The 19,077-nt window shown below is 46.7% G+C and overlaps 1 protein-coding gene across 1 annotated transcript in view; it reads left to right on the top strand.

Moving 5' to 3' along the window:
* Positions 1 to 16,899, top strand: part of atp10a (ATPase phospholipid transporting 10A) — a 33,939-nt gene extending 17,040 nt beyond the window's left edge. Inside the window, exons 11-21 of the mRNA XM_030083800.1 lie at positions 3,124 to 3,227; positions 3,591 to 3,717; positions 3,810 to 3,994; positions 5,080 to 5,428; positions 9,736 to 9,812; positions 10,859 to 10,984; positions 11,752 to 11,952; positions 12,651 to 12,731; positions 12,816 to 12,920; positions 15,487 to 15,674; positions 15,750 to 16,899. Of these exons, the coding sequence (XP_029939660.1) occupies positions 3,124 to 3,227; positions 3,591 to 3,717; positions 3,810 to 3,994; positions 5,080 to 5,428; positions 9,736 to 9,812; positions 10,859 to 10,984; positions 11,752 to 11,952; positions 12,651 to 12,731; positions 12,816 to 12,920; positions 15,487 to 15,674; positions 15,750 to 16,344 (2,138 nt within the window). The 3' untranslated portion in view covers positions 16,345 to 16,899. The remainder of the gene's footprint in view (positions 1 to 3,123; positions 3,228 to 3,590; positions 3,718 to 3,809; positions 3,995 to 5,079; positions 5,429 to 9,735; positions 9,813 to 10,858; positions 10,985 to 11,751; positions 11,953 to 12,650; positions 12,732 to 12,815; positions 12,921 to 15,486; positions 15,675 to 15,749) is intronic.
* The last annotated feature ends 2,178 nt before the right edge of the window (positions 16,900 to 19,077 follow it).

The raw sequence follows: 19,077 nt of genomic DNA, 5'->3' as shown, positions 1-19,077 counted from the left end.
CAACGCTATGATTTAAGAACAGCTTTTTTTATTATGGCTTTTTTTTTTTTAAAGCTAATGTAGTCCCTGAACTCTGCCTGCAGTATATTATGAAGTCTGTATTTTGATTAAATGTATAAATCCTGGCGGCTGCTTTTCCATTCAGTGAAAGCATGCAGTCGTGTTTGTAAATTATTTACTTCACATGTTAACAGCTGCCTCAAGTTAATCTGAGCAGGCCTGCTCAGCCCGGTGGGTGGAACGGGTCTCAGGCCAAACAGTGTTTCTGTGCTGTACAGCTGCAGATCGGAGGAGGGATGCTGATGGTCAGTCCTCTTCTTTGAAGAAATCCTCATAAACACTGCATGATTCACTGTATTGATTCTTCCTCTGGAGAACACTGCAGGCCTTTTTTCTTTTTTTGGTTGAGTGCTGCATGACCTGGTAGAATGGACCATTTGCACTTGTGTTTGAAGAGTTCTGCAGGTCACCAGAGGACCGAGGGTTTTTTTGGGGGGGACTCTCACATGCTGCCACCGCCACCTCCTCCTCCGCCGACACTTGGTGTCTCAGCCCAGCGGCTTTAATGACGGGCTGGGTGTGTCGTCGTGCGGACAACCCGCAGCTTTGTTTTACCATTGGGTGAAAAGCCAGCCAATTAGAGCGCGGGGTGAGTTGGGCCTCCTCATAACACAGGCCTCCATAAAGGCTCCATTCAGGCAGTGAGGGAGTTGTTCAGCGCCACTCTCATAACAGCGCCGGTGGAGGTACGCCGTCGACCCCGAGGGCTTTAAAGTTGAGAGTGTGTCTCATGATGTAACTCCAGTCTCGCTGCTGCTGCAGCGTTCTGTTTAATAGCCACACCCACCTTAAAACTGGAAGAAAAAAAAGAAACAAACCTGTTGCTTTTCACCCTCAATTCCTGTTTTACCTTTCATTGAACTTAACAAAGCCATGTTAGTAAATCTGTGAGACCATTCATAAATCACTGGGAACCTCAGGGTCTCTACGTACGTGACTAAAAATCTTTTTTGTTTTTTAAGTCACACCATTGATGTAAGATGTCTGATGGTGGAAGAGAAAAAGAAGGAATTGATGTGAAAATATTTATATAAATGTATTTTGATGATTTATTTGGCACAAACTGTCAAAACGTGTTTCTCATGCGGAAACGAACAGCGAAGAAAAGTTGAGGCGATGGCTTAAAATCGGTGCAAGGGTTGCGCTTTTTGCAAAATCTCAATAATTCAGCAGTTTCTTTAGTGAATGATTTGTTTTCACACTCTTTCAAATGGAAAAGTAAAATTTAGTTGCTAAACACACCAACACTAACACAGTGTGTCCCGCTAGATACTAGACGATTCCGACCAAGTCTGCTTCAGGGCTCCTTCACACGGTGTTTTCAAGTGAAAACAAAACTTTAGTTGCATTTTGGGAGTCAATCCTTGGAACCACTGAAAACGCAACTTTTCTAAGAAAGACACTAAACTTTTTGCATTTTAAGTTTTTTAATATTTTGACGGATTTTTTTTTTTTTTAATTTTCAAATAATTCTTATTACAAACTGACATGACTTTTCCCGAGTGCCACCAGAGGAAGGGCTGGGGTTGTAGTGTATTATTGCATCTGTGGCCCAACAGGAAAACTACACTGTTGTCAAAATGTCGCAGTGTAAACTCGAAATTATTCTGAATTAAAAAATGCAAAAATGATGCATTTTCTCTTGAAACATTGTCGTGTAAACGGGATTTCAGAAGTTTATGAAGTTAAAAGTTTATATGTGGATTTAAGCTATCTATAGTAAATCTATCTTTATCAAAAGTGTAAACGTTCCTTCTTGAAGTAAGAATGTAAGCTGCACAAAAAGCTAGACTTTTTTTTTTTTTTAAAGAAAGCCACAGTGTTTACATGCTTGCTTGGCATGTCAGCACAAACGTGTTTATTTGTGAAACCAGCAGTGCGATACCAGGGACTGAGATAAATGTTTCACACCACAACAGTGAGGCCACCCTCACTGATGCCTGATAGTCGTGAAAAAGTCTGCTGGGAGCCTTCGGCACACAGGCATCAAATTCTATTTTAGGTGGATTTTCCCTTCAATTTTTTTTTTTTTTTTTCTGGAAAGGAAAATAAACCTGACACAAAGTTCCACCTGCGTCTGCACGGCTGTCTGCTCCCAGCAGTTATTTGTCTAAAAGGGGAGAAAACGCATGTTGTCCTTTTCAGTCCGCAGCCAAACAGAACAGGGTGTGAATGTTCCTCCCGTATGACACAAACCTTTCAACAAAGACACGTTTTGTCTTCATCGATGTCATTTTATGACAACCCAAAAACAGACTTCTCTGTATGTGAATTTGATTCCTACGAGTTTTAATCTGTTTCTCAAAGTGATTTTTTTTTTTTTTTTTCTTTTTTCCATTTTGCACGGTGGTGTGTGTTTAGCTGTGCCTGCCAAGCTGTTGTGTTATTACCGAGATTACATGGCTGGCAGTCGCTGTTGGCTGGTGCATCTGTGTCGTGGAGGAGACCCGCAAAGCCGATCTGTCAGAGCGCCGCGGCCCTGCCAGAAAGATGGCGGAGATGCTGCGAGACTCGCCTCGACACATCTCCTGACGGCACGCAGTATTCAGTGGCTTTAAACTTCTGTGAAGCGGGATGTGGGATCTGACGGGAAATTATTAAATCACTTATTAGTGCGCTCCAGACGCAGCGTGACGAGCCACGAGAATTCAACGCAAAATACACCGAGGCTCGGCCGACATGGTGGATGGAGGTGTAAGGACAGATGGCTTTTCATGTGCTTTTTGGAAGAAGTCTGTCGATTTGGAACAAAATACGAAGCACTTAGACACATTGCCAAAAGGAAAAAAAAGTCTCAAAATGTTAAATCTTCCCTCTCGTGTCCTTCCCTGCTTCTGAAGGTAACTCCGACAGGAAAATGCCAGAAAGCCTAAAGATAGCAGGTGTCTGTCGGTTCTGAGACTTGTTATGATGTAACTCGCTGCTGCTGCTGCAGGTTTCTTCCAGCCACTCACACCTTAAAAAAAAATAACAGAAATAAAATGTACAGACACAGATTGATGATGCCGTACTCTCAACATTCACCCAGATTTTGTTCATTTTCTCTCTTTTCTTTCCCTGAAGGCAGTTCCAAAGGAAAGCGTCAGAAGAAGATCGTGGGCCGGACTCAGAACTACCTGAACCTGTACGCTGCCGATGGCCTCCGTACGCTGTGCATTGCAAAGAAGGTGAGCGACGGGGGCTCCGCCGCCCGCTCTCAGACGGAGATGGCGTCTTCGTGGCTGTTTTTGGCGGGTCGTGTTCGCAGCCCCGATGCGGAGCTGCCCTCCTCCAAATGCAACATTCCTCGTGACTCAGCTGCAATCTGTGCCACTTTCCCAGGCTGCTAATTTATGCTCTCGCAAGCCGGGCTCGTTATATTGCATGGCTTGTTACAAATGCCCGCCACCCAAGCGAATAAATAAAACACCTTGTCAGGATGTCATATTCTCCCTGCAGATCCTCATATTGCATTCAGGCTGCTCCTCCATTGGGTTTTACCCCAACACTTCAGCAGTTGATGGCGTGTGTGAATTGTCATTGTGTGGCAGATTCTGAGCAAAGAGGAGTATGCCTGCTGGCTGCAGCGCCACCTAGAGGCGGAGACGGCCATTCAGGGAAGAGAAGAGCAGCTCTTTGAGTCGGCCTTGCGACTCGAGACTAACCTTCAGCTTCTGGGTAATACCGTGCTCTTCACCTTATTTTTTTAAACGCCATCATGACGGCATTTATTTAAACAAGTTAACACGGAGAGCTGCTTCGCCCCACAGGCGCAACCGGCATCGAGGATCGACTGCAGGACGGCGTGCCTGAAACCATCGCCTCGCTGCGACAGGCCGGTCTGCAGATATGGGTGCTGACGGGCGACAAACAGGAGACGGCCGTCAACATCGCCTACGCCTGCAAGCTGCTGGACCCCGAGGAAGAGATCCTCACTCTGAACGCAGACTCTCAGGTGAGCAGCCCCATGAGGCCTTTACCTGTCAGGGCCGAGACACATCAGTGGCATGTTCATGTGAAACTCGCATCTGCAAGTATTTAAACACTTCAGACTGACTTCGAGTCAAATGAAAGGCTGAAACAGATTCAAGTGAAAATGCTTTCTTTTTTGAGTTTTTGCTTCAGAAATGTTTCTCATTCACAGGGCAGCGTTTTGAAAACAATGTCTGTTTACATGGCGACAGCAGATAACGCTGGAAACGATGTAGCTAGCAAGTCAGACCTAGTCGTTTGTTTTGTTTTTTTATATGAAACCACAAACATGTCAATGCTCTATGAACATTAGCAATGCGAGAACACCGACGGACCACCAAGTTGGATTACTGTCATGGTGTCTTTCAACACTAAAACTACCAAGTCCAGGAGAATCTGGACAGGGAGTCCCGACTCTCTGGTAGAGAATGTTCTTATTGTTCATCCACTGAGCAGAAGGACCGTTTACCACAGCCATGGTGCTCATGCACAGTAGAAGTGTTTCTGCCTCTACACAGAGTTCTGGTGTTTTCAGTTGCATTTTCCTCCATTTACACGACAACAGAGTTGGAACGTTTTCAAAAAGTTCCACCTTGGGAGCTGTTCTCAAAAAGTAGTGTTGTCCAAGCTCGGCCGAGTCTGTTGAGTCTTCAGTGTCTCGCGGCGCCGATGTGAGTTTGGATTTGTGACCGGGGAAGAATCAACATGTTATACACACACATGAGCAGCTGGGTAAAGTTTCGCTGTATTTCATGTCTTAGACACACCCACAGAGGTGTAGCTCGTCTGCACTTCCCCGAGTTTATTGATATGACAACAGAGCGATATTGATCTTTTTCTCAAACCTTTAGTCTGTCCCAAAATCTCAAACTGTTAATGTTTTTGTCTTTTTTTTTATATTATTAAAAACAGAACCTTTTATAGAGAAGACAGCAGATGAAAGGGTCATTTAAGGACAGACTGTTTACCTCTGTGCTACCAAAGGGCCTGGTGGCCAGATGTGCAGCAGTATTAAACAACATAGCATCCAGACACTGAATTCCTCGCTCTCCCCTTGATCTGAACCAGGAGGCGTGTGCGCAGTTGCTGGAGGAGAGTTTGCACTACATCCAGGCCAAATTCCTCTGCGACTCCCCCGATGGAGCCGCCAAGGCCCTCCACACTGGCTTTGCTCCCTGTGAGATCTACTCCTCCTCATCTCCGTCCTCCCACTCCGCTCCCTTCCTGGTGCACCGGCTGGGCCTGGTAATTGATGGGCGTACTTTGGCCTATGCCCTGGATAAAAGCTTGGAAGATAAGTTCCTGGCGGTAGCGCGGAGCTGCCGGTCCGTCCTGTGCTGCCGCTCCACGCCGCTGCAGAAGAGCATGGTGGTCAAGCTGGTGCGGAACAAGCTGAAGGTCATGACCCTGGCGATAGGTGAGCGCCGGACCCAAAGTTCCCTTTCACACACACTCTGATGGAAGTGACAGCATGTGGTGGTGAAGCAGTGCTCGTCCAGATGGCAGAATCATCAGAACTCCTGAAAACTCTTCAGTTTTCTCGTCAGGGTAGCATCTGATTCTGTTTCTGTAATGCGCTATCGTAGACATGCACACAGACAACAGTACTTCGTCAGTGATCCAGATGAGGATGTACAGTTCTGCCCATTTCAGAAAGGCTGTACATTCCTTGTTCAGATGTGTAAACAAACATCTAAAAAACTCTCTCACTCTGAGTTGCCTTCAGGCTACAAGACACAGCAGTAGCAAGACAGTTCAAGATACTTCTAAGCCTTCGAATTCAGCATCACACAGCAACAAGAAAATACTGCTCTGAAATATAAAGCAGTGTGACCGTCTTAGAGAAACGCTCGCCATACTTAGGATGAAGGAGGCGTGACTGCCTGTGGACTCTTGACTGCTGCAGTGTTGAAGCTTCAGTCAGCAGGACTAAGTGAGGCCACTTCGATGCTCTCGGTGCTGAAGTCCAGTCGGTGGAGCAGCAGTATCCAGCTTGATACTCCGAGCTGCTTTCAGAGTGGTTTGCTTACCACACTGGAGCATCGATCCTCTCTTTACTCGCTGACCAGACGTGGCCTCCGGGAGGATTTTACTGCCAACGCTCATTACAGAACTCCTCGGGTTTTGGGCCTGCATGGATTTTCTCCGACTCCCCGTCGACAGCAGTCATGTGAGCGGCCTGCATGCTGCTCAGAATATTTTGATAGAGCCTGAATACTCAACCCAATCAGCAGCAGATAAGCGGTTGGTTGCTGTTGCTGAACTGTTGGATAGAAGAAGAACGCGAAGCACGTCCGTCTCCACCGCTGCCTTCGTCTGGGCTTATCGCCGTTCACACATGTCCAAAAGAAATTATACTGCAAACACAGGAGGCAGAAATTATTTTCCTTCACTGAGTAGAAACAAAGTGTCAGAGATTAACCATGTGAGAGGAACTTGGCTGGAAGCAGCAGGCGGTAGATTTAGGATGGGTGGTCGCCTTCTGCTGAGGCCTGGAGATCAGGACTCAAGAGAATACGCATTGGCAGTTTCAAAAAGTTGCATCTTGAGGAAAGAAGATGTCTAAAAAACACTGAGGGAGGATTCAGTAAATGGCGTGATTTGTTACCACAGCAGGGTTTAACCTGCAGCCCACTGAAGCCGTGAGTGATTTTTAAATATTAAGCATCATTTCTTGCTCGGAGTATGGATTTTGATAAAGATCTCCTTCTCCATCACGGCAAGTTCAGACCAGTTTAATTCATCTTGCATTTAGGTACACAGAAATTAATTCAAACACAGTCCATGTCTGGACCTGATTGCAAGATCAGAATTAACAGATACGGCACGCTGAAACCGGACTGTCTGTTCAAGACTCTGGCTGATTTATAGAGACCAAACACTCTCCGAGTCTTCCTCTGGCATGCACCCAGTGTCTGCATATGTCTTTTATACACTTCTCATAAACACTTCACATGGTATGCGCTCAGAATCGTGCTTACATGAACTCAACCTGCTCATGCTGCTTTAAACAAACCTTCCTTTCTTACTTTCAGTTCAAGGAATAAAATCCAAAGTATGAGCAGCTTAAGTTATGCGTGTCTCGTCTTGCATACTCTGTACCTCTTGGCAAATAGAATCTATTATAACTGTGACTACATGATACGGCATACATATATGGTCAACATTTCCAATATACAAATTGCAAAAAACAAAAAAAAAAATGACTGCACCTTGGTTTCATGCACTGCAGGTCAACATTTTTGACCCATCAGATGGATCCCTGCTGGACAAGATTGTCAATTAAGTAGCACAAAAAGCAAAGAAAATTGCCCAAAAACAAGACAGTTGACAAAAGTACAGACAAATCATCACATCTGAAAAGAAAAATAGTTCCGCAGGAGCGTCTGGTTGGCATTCAGCCCAACAACAGAAAGAGCACTGTTATATTAAATCATATACTTGATAGTCCTAAAGACCTGATCAGTGTTCTGCAGCATCTTCACATGTGTTCTGCCCCCGTCGTGGACGGCCTCTCCCCACGGCGAGCCCTACGCTGGGTCTCTGAGAGACTCCCTCGTGGCTCTGGTGTTGTTAGTGGCTGCACTCCGTGGTCTTAATGAAGCCGTTACCCCACAGAGGTGACACCAGGATGCCAGCGTGACTTATAACCGCCTTTCCCAGTGTTTTCCGTTCGTCTGTTCCCGCGGCACTCAGGAGAATCCGCTTTTTGCCAGACAAGCACTTTCTCTGCGAGCTCGCTACGATAGCGGCCGAGCAGAGCGCCTCTGGTCCCTGTGGGGACGGCAGAGGAGGGCCGAGCCCCGACGTCCGTCAGGACGCCAGACGCCAGTCTTATTACAGAACCGAGCTTCGCCAGCGTCGCACCGTTTGTTGTCGTATCAGTAATTAAGTGCTGTGTAGCTTTCAGGGGACGTCAGTTAAACAACCGAGGATTAAATAATAGTGAACAGCAGCAAAAATGTGATGGTAATTGATGATAACGAGGTGAAAGTACAGCTGTGTTGAAAAGGGAATCGGTCATCAAAAGATGCATCATCCTCACGTCTTACATCGCTTATAATAGACTCAGCGCTTTATTCTGTTAGAATCAGATCCAGGAAAACAGATCTCATAGACTTTCATTCTTTTACTCCATGAGATTGAAATGTTTTCACTTAAATATAGATATTTTTTTAATCTGTTATTATCCTTTGTCAGTGAACTGCAGCCCAAATAAACACCACTGTTAATCAGCATTTGGTCTCCTAATGCCGGAAAGTCTGCACACCACCATTCTGCATACATTGGCTTGCATGATCGTAACTAGTTTATAGATATCACCCAAACATGCGCTGATTGATGTCCACCGAAAGAATCACTCTCGAAATGAATGCACGAAGACACTGAAAAAGCTCATTCAGACCCTTTTCCAAAAGCAAATGAGGACAAACAGGGATCTACAGACAGAACTGGGAATATTTTCATCTTGAAAATCAGCAGCAATGTGGATTATAGGTAAAACTTTAGCGGACTGAAATTGCAGAGCACACAGACAGTTTATTTAATGTTTCTTACAAATGTTTTATAATTCTTCTACTTGATTATTTATACTTTCTGACCATCAAACCGTATAAGTGTCATGTGTGGTTCGATCAGTTCGGCTCATCTGCAATGCCGTCTGATTTATTTCACTCCTAAGAAGTTTAAACAGACGTATTTCTCGCTCCTCACAGCTGCATGTTGAGCATCTTTGTACCTTCTGGTTCAAAACCTGCGCTTAACGTGATGCGTGCGAGTTGCCGCAGCCCCGTATGTTCCAGTGGTGGATATTAAACAGAAAAAACTGATTCACAAGAAAAAGAAGAAATCAAAAGTGACATTTAGATTTGAGCAAAATCCAAACAACTGCTACTGCAACTTTTATGTAAACGTGTCTTTATCACACCTTGCAGTTCAAAAGTAATCGTACTCAAAGGATGTAATTGGAAAACAACAGGAGAAAAGCTTAAAATGTGAAAAGGCGTTGAGTTTTTCTTGTGAGGCTGAAGCAGGATTTATGAGCCGTGACCAGATGATTTTAGGTGTAACGAAGGCCAGAACATTTTGCACTTTTAGCAGTTTCAGAGTTTTGGAGTTCAGCCAAAGATTTTCACCAAGCACACAAATAGAAACCTGAACTTTTTCAGGTTTTTTTTTTTCCCCCCAATATTTCTACCTAAACAAGAGACGAAGGTTCGTTTCAGTCGACCAGCACCGCTTCTATTGAAGGCCTTAAACGTCTGTCCTGACGCTTCACCGCACAAACAAACAAAATCCTTCTCTGCCCACCAAAGCTTCATCAGTGTGATGGAGAACACCTCGTCGTCTTATCCACTCATTGATCATACGTATGTTTTAGAAAACAAATTGCGTTTTCATTATTGTGTTTGCTACATTTTAAATGGATAAAATCATTCGGTTGTTGACTGTCGCTACGTTATGGGCTGCTACATGCAGGAAAACCGTAATAAAACCTGCCTGTGCGCGGCGATGGTGAAGGTCAGGTAGTAAACCACGGCGCATATCGAACACGGGCGCAGATTGATGGCTCCTGGTCTCGCCGGTCCCCCCACCAACAGAATAAACACCCGGGAGCGAGCGCCGCCTTCGCCACGTCGCCGTCACACGAGCCGGTAATGACCGCCCCCGCCGACCAATCAGTGACCGTGTTTCCTTTGCTCTGCTCCGCCGCATCGGTCACAGGTGACGGCGCCAACGACGTCAGCATGATCCAGGTGGCGGACGTCGGCGTCGGGATCTCGGGACAGGAGGGCATGCAGGTAAGGAGGAATGTGGGCGTGGCGGACGGAGAACGGGAATGAGGCAGTGGGGAGGGGAGGGGGGACTGGTGGCGGTGGGGGGGGGTAGAGCGGATCATAAAAAAGCGTCACTGCTGCGAGAGCAGCCAGGAGATCCAGGACTGGGCGAACGAGGGGAGGTTCTTCAGCGCCGCTAACGGCTTTTCATTACTCCTAAGTGCGAGTTTCAGCCCTCATCCATACACTTCCTCTAAATGGGATTTCCAGCGCCGTGCTGAGTCAGTCGGCTCGTCCCGCCCGCTTCCCCCGCGTCACGCTGCAAAGCACTGAGCTTTACGGGCGCCGAGCGCGGGACGCCGTCCTCACAAAGGTCACGGCCGAGGTAACGGCCCTAACGAAGGCGCCGCCGCCGCAGAGGAGGGGAGATAAATAAATAAGAGGCGACGTCCCTCCTTCCCCGCTCTCATTTAACTCTGGCGCCCGGACTCGCTGCGGTGATCCTACGCAGCGATGATGGAGATTCCCAATTAACTTCCAGGGGAGGCTGCGCCGGCACGCTGCCGCGCCGCCGCGCAGCCCATCTGTTCCGGCCCATCTGAGCCTCGGCTTCCCGTCTCCGCCGGAGCTGCTAGATTAATCACCGTTAATCAAATGTGCTCTTAATGAGACGGCCAGTCGGTCCTTGGCATCCCGCGGCGTGCTGAGACACACACCTCTGCGACTCGGGCCGGCACGCGCCACATTATGATTAACACACCTCTGCTCGATCAGGAGTGCGCTCCCCACGCCGCCGTTCGGGGGTCATTGCGATCAGCGAGGCGCCCGCCGTTGTTTCTCTTGTTGACAGTGGAGAGGCGGCGTGGACGGCTTGGCGGCGGCGTTGGGAGGTGGGCGGGACTGCGAGGAGGGTTTCAGATTCTCCTGGATCTCCCGCCACAGTGACGGCCCTTCCCAGAACGTGGACGCTTGGCTCGAAGGTTATCGCTGCTGAGAGGCGACGGGACAGCGAGGAGGAGAAGGAGGAGGGGGGAGGAAAGTTAACGTTGGGTGACTGTGGTGCTTTGCAGGCGGTGATGGCGAGCGACTTTGCGCTCCCACGTTTCCGGTATCTCCAGAAGCTGCTGCTGGTCCACGGGCATTGGTGCTACTCCAGGCTGGCCAACATGATCCTCTACTTCTTCTACAAGAACGCCGTAAGCCGCTTTCCCTCAGCCGTATGACCACGAGAACACGAGCCTCACAGTCACGTCAGGGTTCAGAGCGGGGGTCTGCGGGTCGCCGCGTTCCACCGAACGAACGGCGTCTGAAGCCACAAGGCGTCTTTGAGCCTCACAGTGAGGATAAAGCTCGTGCAGTTACACATCCCTCTCTGCTACATTAGTTCACTAGTTTCCATTCATGTTTTTTCTTAACTGCAGTGTGGAACCGCCGGCGCTTTATGTAGCTTTTACACATTTTAGTGTTTAGTTTGGTTTCTTGTTTGTTCCTATATCAGCAATATTATCAACCATTTCTGTTTTAGCCATTTTGACTCTTTTTGGACATTTTGTATGTCCCGACTTCCTGTGTACGGTCTCTACCACTGTCTACAGTATTTATCAGTTAAAACCAAACTGAACTTCTGTTTTTATAATTTAAACTCGGCTACTTGCCTCCACCCTAATCCTGAATGCACAGTAGATGACAAACGTCGGGATTTAGACGGTGTCACAGGTTTAAGTAAATTGTTTGTATTTGATATTTAGAGGTTCAAACTAGGAAGTCATGAATGGCGAATTTTAAAGAACATTTGAGTCTTTTACAGTTGTTAAAAAGTAGCGGTAGAAGTGAAACGGTGTAGTTTCTATATTAATCCACAGATTTTGTGCCTTAGGTCTTCATTATAGGCCACAGCTGATCTGCCCTGCGGTCGGTGTGTTTTCCTGTCGGTGGTGTGACTCCCTCCCCTCCGTGTCCACAGATGTTCGTGGCGCTCATCTTCTGGTATCAGTTCTACTGTGGATTCTCAGGCTCGGCCATGATCGACCAGTGGTATCTCATCTTTTTCAACCTGATGTTCTCCGCCTTCCCACAACTCATCACTGGCACGCTGGACAAAGACGTGTCGGCAGAGACGCTCCAGCATCTACCTCAGCTCTACGTCAACGGCCAAAACTCCGAGGTATTCCTGCTCTGCTCTCCTCGGTCTGCTTCGGGAGGACTCGTTTTCTCGGATAGAGTCGGCTTGTACTTACTTCTTCTTCTTCTTCAGCGTTATATCAGAAATGAGCTGTGGCTTTTTGCCGGTTTGCACCAAGCACGCTGCCCTTCTTCTGGTTGTGTTTGGGGAAGTTTTTAGGAGGTTTTAACTACTGAACAACTGCACAGCGAGCCACACACCATGAATTCCAGTGATATGAGATTTCATCCATCCGTCCATCCTTAATGCCATCCCTCATTTTTAGGAAACAGTTTTTCCTCAGCATCACAAACGGAGAAGACCGTTAAAAGCAGATTAACTGCCGTCATTGCCCCTGTATGATAGTGCATTGCATCTCGTAATTACGAGATCTTTTCTCATAATTAAGAGATAAGGTGTGTGTGAGGGTTTTTTTTTCCCTCTTCCCCTTTCCCATGACCCCTGAAGACGCCGCTCAGAGACGTGGAGAGTTTCACTTGCTCCTTGATATAAAGTTAAAAAAAGAAAACCACATTCCTTTTGGAAATGATTCACCAATTACTCTAGAAAAGCTTGATTTGTGCTCCAGCTCACACTCAGCAGTATCACTGGTTCGAGCTGTTTCTGACATGTGTTCGGTCACAGCTCGCCTCTCCGGTGAAGAGTTTGCCGTCCGTTTAACGTCTGTTTCTGTCTGACAGGAATATAAGCCATATATGTTCTGGATGAACATGATCGATGCCTTCTACCAAAGCCTGGTCTGCTTCTTCATCCCTTACTTTGTGAGTTTGCTTTTGATTGTTTGGCTGGTCCTTCGCACCTCCTGGTTGCTGCAGTGAATTCGCCGTTTCTGCCTCCGCCTCCAGGCGTACGCGGACTCCGACGTGGATCTGTTTACATGGGGGACCCCCATCACCACCATCGCCTTACTCACCATTCTGCTGCATTTGGGCATTGAGACGAAGACATGGGTAGGAGGCCTCTCTTCTCGCTCTGTGATTCCTGCCGTCTGGATGTTTAACTCCAGCTGACTAACTTTCACCTGATTTGGAGCCACTTTTCTAGAAGTGGTGTTATTTTTTTGCCTCATTTTGCAGGTTGCCAGTGTCTGGATGATAGTGATACTTTTACTCATTAATTAAAAACTGTATCGGATTACGCTTCAAGAAGAGTAGACGTCAGCTTTTCAGAAAGTTTTGTTTTCCCCTCTTTTACTTGTCGACTGAGTTTTCAGTGTTCTCTAAAGGTTCCACGCCAAAATGCAACAATAGCGTTGCAGTTTCTCTGGAAATGATCGTGGCCATGTATTTGATAATGATACTTTGGAGACGTGTGGGGGAACACGACAACAGTCAGAAACATAAAAACTTTTAAATCAAGGAACGAAGAAAAGATCGAAGCAACAGCCGATATGAAGCTGGTGCGAGCGGCATTCGACCACGTGAACAAATGAAAACTCTGTCCCGGGTGTGAATTAGGGGTTCGTTTTTCACGTGGCCTCTCGGGAAAGTAATTTACCTGCTCGCAGCAGGACGTCGCCGCGCTGCACCGGCCTTTATTCCCAGCCATCCACATCCATTGTGATTCCAGTAAAACAGCGCGGCGCTGTTTGGTCATGAGCCTTTTAAATTTATGACTCTTGGTCTTTTCCATTATGTGCCGGGTTGTAAATTTAGCCTGACAAGTTTTTTTTTTTTTTTCTTTTTCTTTCTCTAATACACATGAAGAATGTTCTGTTCCCTAACTAACATCCGAGACACAATCGGCCCCTCGTGCCGCCGGTATTCACAGCGAGCGGCACCGGCTGAAGGTAAACAAACGCTGTGCTGGCAGGTACTTCATCCTCCCGCTGCTGGGGAGCATAATGCATGCATGATCGGTAAACGGCTGTGAAAGTCAATTAAAGGTATTTGAGGTGACGGCAGGCAGCGCTCCTGTCTCCTGTACAGAGGCTGTAATTAATTATGTGTGTCAGGACGATGCCGCGGCGAGCCGTTGTGTAATATTCACTCTGTCAGATGTCAGATCAGCCAATCAACTGCAGGATGAAACGCTGGAGGTTTTTTTTTTCTTTTCTCTTTCTAAACTCATCAAAGCGCACCAGAAGACGGATTTCCACGTGCAGCGTTGTGCAAACGCAGCAGTATTTCAGTGATTGCTTTGATCACATTCATTGCTCATATTCCAGATTACGTCAGGAAACATTTGTCTTTTCTTTTTCTATTGAATATTTCAGTGTCCTGAAGCTTGTTCTCCAGTTTAATGCATAACTCTGTGAGATTTCAAACCCTAAGGTTTCACTCATCCATATTTTCAGACCGACGGTCAAACGTGTGAAGAAGTAATAAGAACAAACATTGAGCCCTCGGGTCCGAGCGGTTCCTCTGGTGCGTCGGTTTTTGAGGATAATATCAGAGAATGTAGAAATATTTAAAGTCAGCCTTAAAGTTGTGCTTTAGTTGGATTAGTAGATGAAACACTGATGTCGCTGTGTGTGTTTCCATGTTGGGAAAAAGGCGTCTGCAAAAAAACAGGAGGCCCTTTGCAGTCATTTACTTCAAAAATGCAATATTGTTTTTGTATTTGAATGTTTTCCCGTTCATCAGTGGACTGCCTGCTCGCCAGGTGAGCTGATATTCAGACCGAATATCTCACTGACTCTGTCTCTGGATCAAATACCTGGCAGGTGATGAGAAAAATAGCTTTTATCAGAGGTCTCTGCTGGTTTTGGCGCCGTTGGATCGTTGGAGGGCGAATATGGACTGAAAAGGCAGATATCAGTGTGATGATGAGCGTATCGTCGTATTTATGATCACGGTGTCATTCCGTCCACAGTGCAGCGAAGCGCGTCATCATATATATCAAATAGTCATGTAATGTACGGTCATAAAAGTCGTTTGTATTTTTGACAGGTGACAAAACAGCCAATAAAACAGGAGTATGTTGTCCTTGTTGTTTGCTCCGCTACCTCCGAGTGACCCAAAAATATTGAAGCAGCTCTCAAACAGTATTTATGTTGGGACTGAAATGGAGTTTACCGGCTCTTGTCATTTCAGAGAGATGGTTTTTGGACTTGAGCTGATCACTCAGAGTCAAAGTGAAGGCTTGTTTACACTCAAAGACTCTGCTTTTGTGACTTTACTGTCAGATTGCTTCAGTTTAATGGTTGCGTTAAAGGTTTTTGAGTCGTCAGTGAAGTACGGCGGTTTTCCCTCGTCCCTCAGAAAAGAGAGCGACGCGTGACCCTGGACGAGGTTTATTAGTGCCGGCGCATTCTTGCAGCTTCAGGGTCGGTCCATGTCCGCTTCGATTCGATCCACATTCATACGCACCACGTTGTTTGTGTGAAATGTCTCGGACTTGTTTCTTCTTCAGTTTATTTCATGTTCAGGCCTCAGGAAGTGATCTTGATCTGCGAAACGCAGGTTCTGGATTATTAGGGCAGGTTTATCAGCTATGACTGTCGATTCTCTGGGTTAGGTGATTGCTTCTCGCTGTGCTGCTCACACTGTGACTGAAGCTTCCTGTTTCCTGCAGACCTGGATGAACTGGCTGTCCATCGCCTTCAGCATCACGCTGTTCTTCACCGTTGCCCTCTGCTACAACGCCTCCTGCCCCACCTGCTACTCGCCCTCCAACCCCTACTGGACCATGCAGAGGCTGCTGCAGGACCCCCTCTTCTACCTGCTCTGCCTCATCACGCCCATGTCGGCGCTCCTGCCTCGGTGCGTTTCGGCCTCGGCGATGCCCGCCGGCGTGGCGCTCCCAGCGCCTGACTGTCTCTCCTCTCTGTCTTCCAGATACTTCTACAGGGCGTGTCAAGGCACGCTGTTTCCCAGCCCGGTCCAGGTCGGGAGGCAGCTGGACAGACTCCCGACCGACACCCTCAGGAACATCCTGAGCCTGAGCGGCGTCGCCGCGGGGCTGCCGCTCGTCTCCAAGACGCCCCTCCTCTCCCTCGCCAAGCCCTGGCCGAGAGGCTGCAGTAAAGAGGACCAGAGGAGCCAGACCTCCAGACCAGGGCCGGGTTTACAGACCGACGAGGAGAAGGGCGGCCTCTCCGGCCCTTACTCACCGGCTCCCTCCGAAGGAAGCACCCTTCCCTACACCAAAGACGCTCCGCCGCCCGCCGAGCCGCGGACGCCGTCAGCCAAAGACTCGGAGTGCCTGGAAAAGAGCGAGGAGTTGTCGGACCCGAGCGCGTCCGGCTGGGTCACCTCCACGCCGCTGCTCGCCAAGGCCGACAGCGTCCAGCTGAGCCTGCCGCCCGGCGGAGCCCCGCGCTGCGTCAAGTACACCAGGACGGCCGAGGAAGGTCTGCAGACCCGCGTGCGGCCGGCGCACAGGACAGAGTCCGCCGCGGCGCCGGCGCAGTCGCCACACGCCGCCACGTGAAGTCTTACGGACCCGCACATGATGCTCCAGGCTCTCAATTTGCACGATAGGTTTTTAAAAATCTAATTCTATTTTTTTCGAGGAGATTCTTTTTATGAAAAGATGCAAATAGGTACTGTATATTTTGGATGTGAGATAGTTTAGAGGTTTGGGAGCAGGAAGAACTGGAAACGCTCCCGTCTGTTCTAATGTTTGCTGAATCCTGGGAAGTTTGGATTCCACAGAAAGAAGCATCTCATCAGGGTTTTTTTTTGATACGTGGACGAGTCGAAACATTCCAGTGCTGGGTTTATCTAGGATTCTTGTTTTCTCTCTGATACGGTACCCCGTTCATTCCTTCAGCTTCGGCCTGTAGACCTGCAGCCGACGCCACTGCGGCCTTCAACCGCTGCCGGTCGCACTCCTGCAGAGAGAAGTTTTTACATTGTGAGCGCGTTTTAAGAGGATTTCCACACACACCAAAGTTTTTCTATTTACATAATGCAAAGAGAGGCATTGTCCCAGTGCACGTTTTAGTCTTGTTGCTGGATCTACAAACTTTGCTTCTTTGTTTTTGTCTTTTGTTTGTTGTTTGTTTTGGGTTTTTTTTTTTTTTTTTTTTTTCAAACTTTTAAAGACTAGAGAATTTCTCGCTGTTGAGTTGCACAGTGCTGAATTACCATTGTTACCTGTAATTATGCAGTTTGGGAGTTCAACCAGTTGTCAGTTTAGCCTACCAGGAATCATGCTACGTGTGTGTGCGTGTGTGTGTGTGTGTGTGTGTGTGTGTGTGTGTGTGTGTGTGTCAATAATTTCACCATCAGTGCTGATTTGAGGTTAAAGCTTTAGGTTCTGTGGGTTCAGGTTTTATTTAAGACAGGAAGTGTCCCCACAAAACCGGAATGATGTGTGTGTAAGTGTGCGTGTGTGTGTGTGTGTGTGTGTGTGTGTGCGTTAAACAATGCTAGCCAGTAAAACGTCAACAGTAGATTGACATTTTGGGAATGTGCTTCTCACCGAGAGTCGAAGCTGTTCTCAGTCGTCTGTGTTAAACATGAAGCTGGAGCCAAAAGGTGTGAAAATAATCTGCATTCCCGCCTCTTTAAACATCAGTGCTATGATCCCGGCTCAAGGTGGAGAACGGGGAACACAGCACAAAAATACCAGCTGGACGTTTGGTCAACAATAATATTTATTTTGCTCTCCTGAAACAAACGTGACAAAAACGACCAAAACAACCATGATGAACGGAAAGAGATTCTTCCATGGGAAAACAAAAGATCCAGTATTTTCAAATAATCATTGAACATTAAATGTTAATATATCTGGAGTGAACTAATGGGAACAGAGGGATTTGCACACAAACCACAGCGCCATCTCGTGGCCCAGTGTGCTAACTACAAGGTTTTCAGTGTTCCTGCTGTTTCTGGGTAAATGGACATGAAGCTGCCGAGTAAACATGAAACTTTTTTAACAAACAAAGGCAAAAAATGGTGCAATTTCACTGAAATCGTTATGTTAACTAGAAGCCCTACCTATTTCCAATACTGGTTCAAATACACAACTCAAGAAGCCACCAGCACTGAGGCTTTTGGCAGTTGAAGAAGTTCATCAGTTAGTCTCTTTGCTGATCGGCTGTCTTAAGTTAAGCACAAGACGAGAGGAGTGGCGCCTGAAACGAACGGGCCACATTTACACACCGTCAGTGTTTTAACAAACACCTGTTTCCGAGCTGCTATGAGCATGCCAATCCTCCAGGGGGCAGTGTAGCAACAAGCACAACGCCTAAATCTGCGTCGAGCGCAACAAAATTGAAATACGAGAAAATATTGAGTGGGAATTGTGTCAAATCAAAGAATGGGGACATATAACACAGGTTGCACACACACACACATGATGCTGATGACGACTTCATAAAAACACACAGCTTTACAGGATGTGGTCACGATTAGCATCAAAATCCTAATCTTGCTTGAAGCTGGATCATCTAAAGAAAACAGTTTGTATCATGTTAGTTTCATCTTAACCAGAAAGTCTGGTGTGATTATTATGAGACGTCAGCGGGTCGCCGCTGGAGCTCAGCGTTGGGCGAACCTCAGTAGAAGTGAGAGAGAGAGAGCGTCTCTGTTCTCACCGATCCTCTCACAGCCTCACAAACTGTTCTTACAGGGTTTTACTTAAATTTATTGACGAGATCGCCAGTAAATTCCAAAAGTCACTGCTGATAGAGCTAATAAATAGTCCATCATGTTGACATTATTAAGAAATAGACAGTTTTTTGCTTGCGATAATTCAGAGGATTTGGAGGTTTTTGTTTTGTTTTTCCTGCTAGACTAAGCCAACCTTCATCAGGCTTCATATTTAATGCAAATATAAGACTGGGAGCATTTTATTTTTTTATTTTTTAGCTCATTAAGAGCACATTTCCCAAAATATCAAACTATTCCTTTCATTCCAAGCTGCCATCTCATTTCATAAACAAGTTTACTTGAAATAACTTTTTTTTTATATTCTGTTTATTCTGTGTTCTGACGGCCTTTGTGCCTGTTTTTAGCTGTAGACCAAATCCTCAGTGCTGAGAGGTGCTGAACACCTTTTCCAAATGTAGAGATGTGGCTTTAAAATGTAAATTCTATTTCGCACTTTGAAAGCATCATGTGAGAAATGCAGCGTGTCGGCGACGACACAAACAACGGGAGATTTCATCCTCTTGTCACTTTTATTTTTATTCCAATAAGGTTTTCTAATAAAGTT

The sequence above is a fragment of the Salarias fasciatus genome, chromosome 23 (genome assembly GCF_902148845.1).
Source record: "Salarias fasciatus chromosome 23, fSalaFa1.1, whole genome shotgun sequence".
Taxonomy (NCBI): Eukaryota; Metazoa; Chordata; class Actinopteri; order Blenniiformes; family Blenniidae; genus Salarias; species Salarias fasciatus.
The sequence above is the reverse complement of the archived record's forward strand: the minus strand, read 5'-3'. Positions and strand labels throughout refer to the sequence as shown.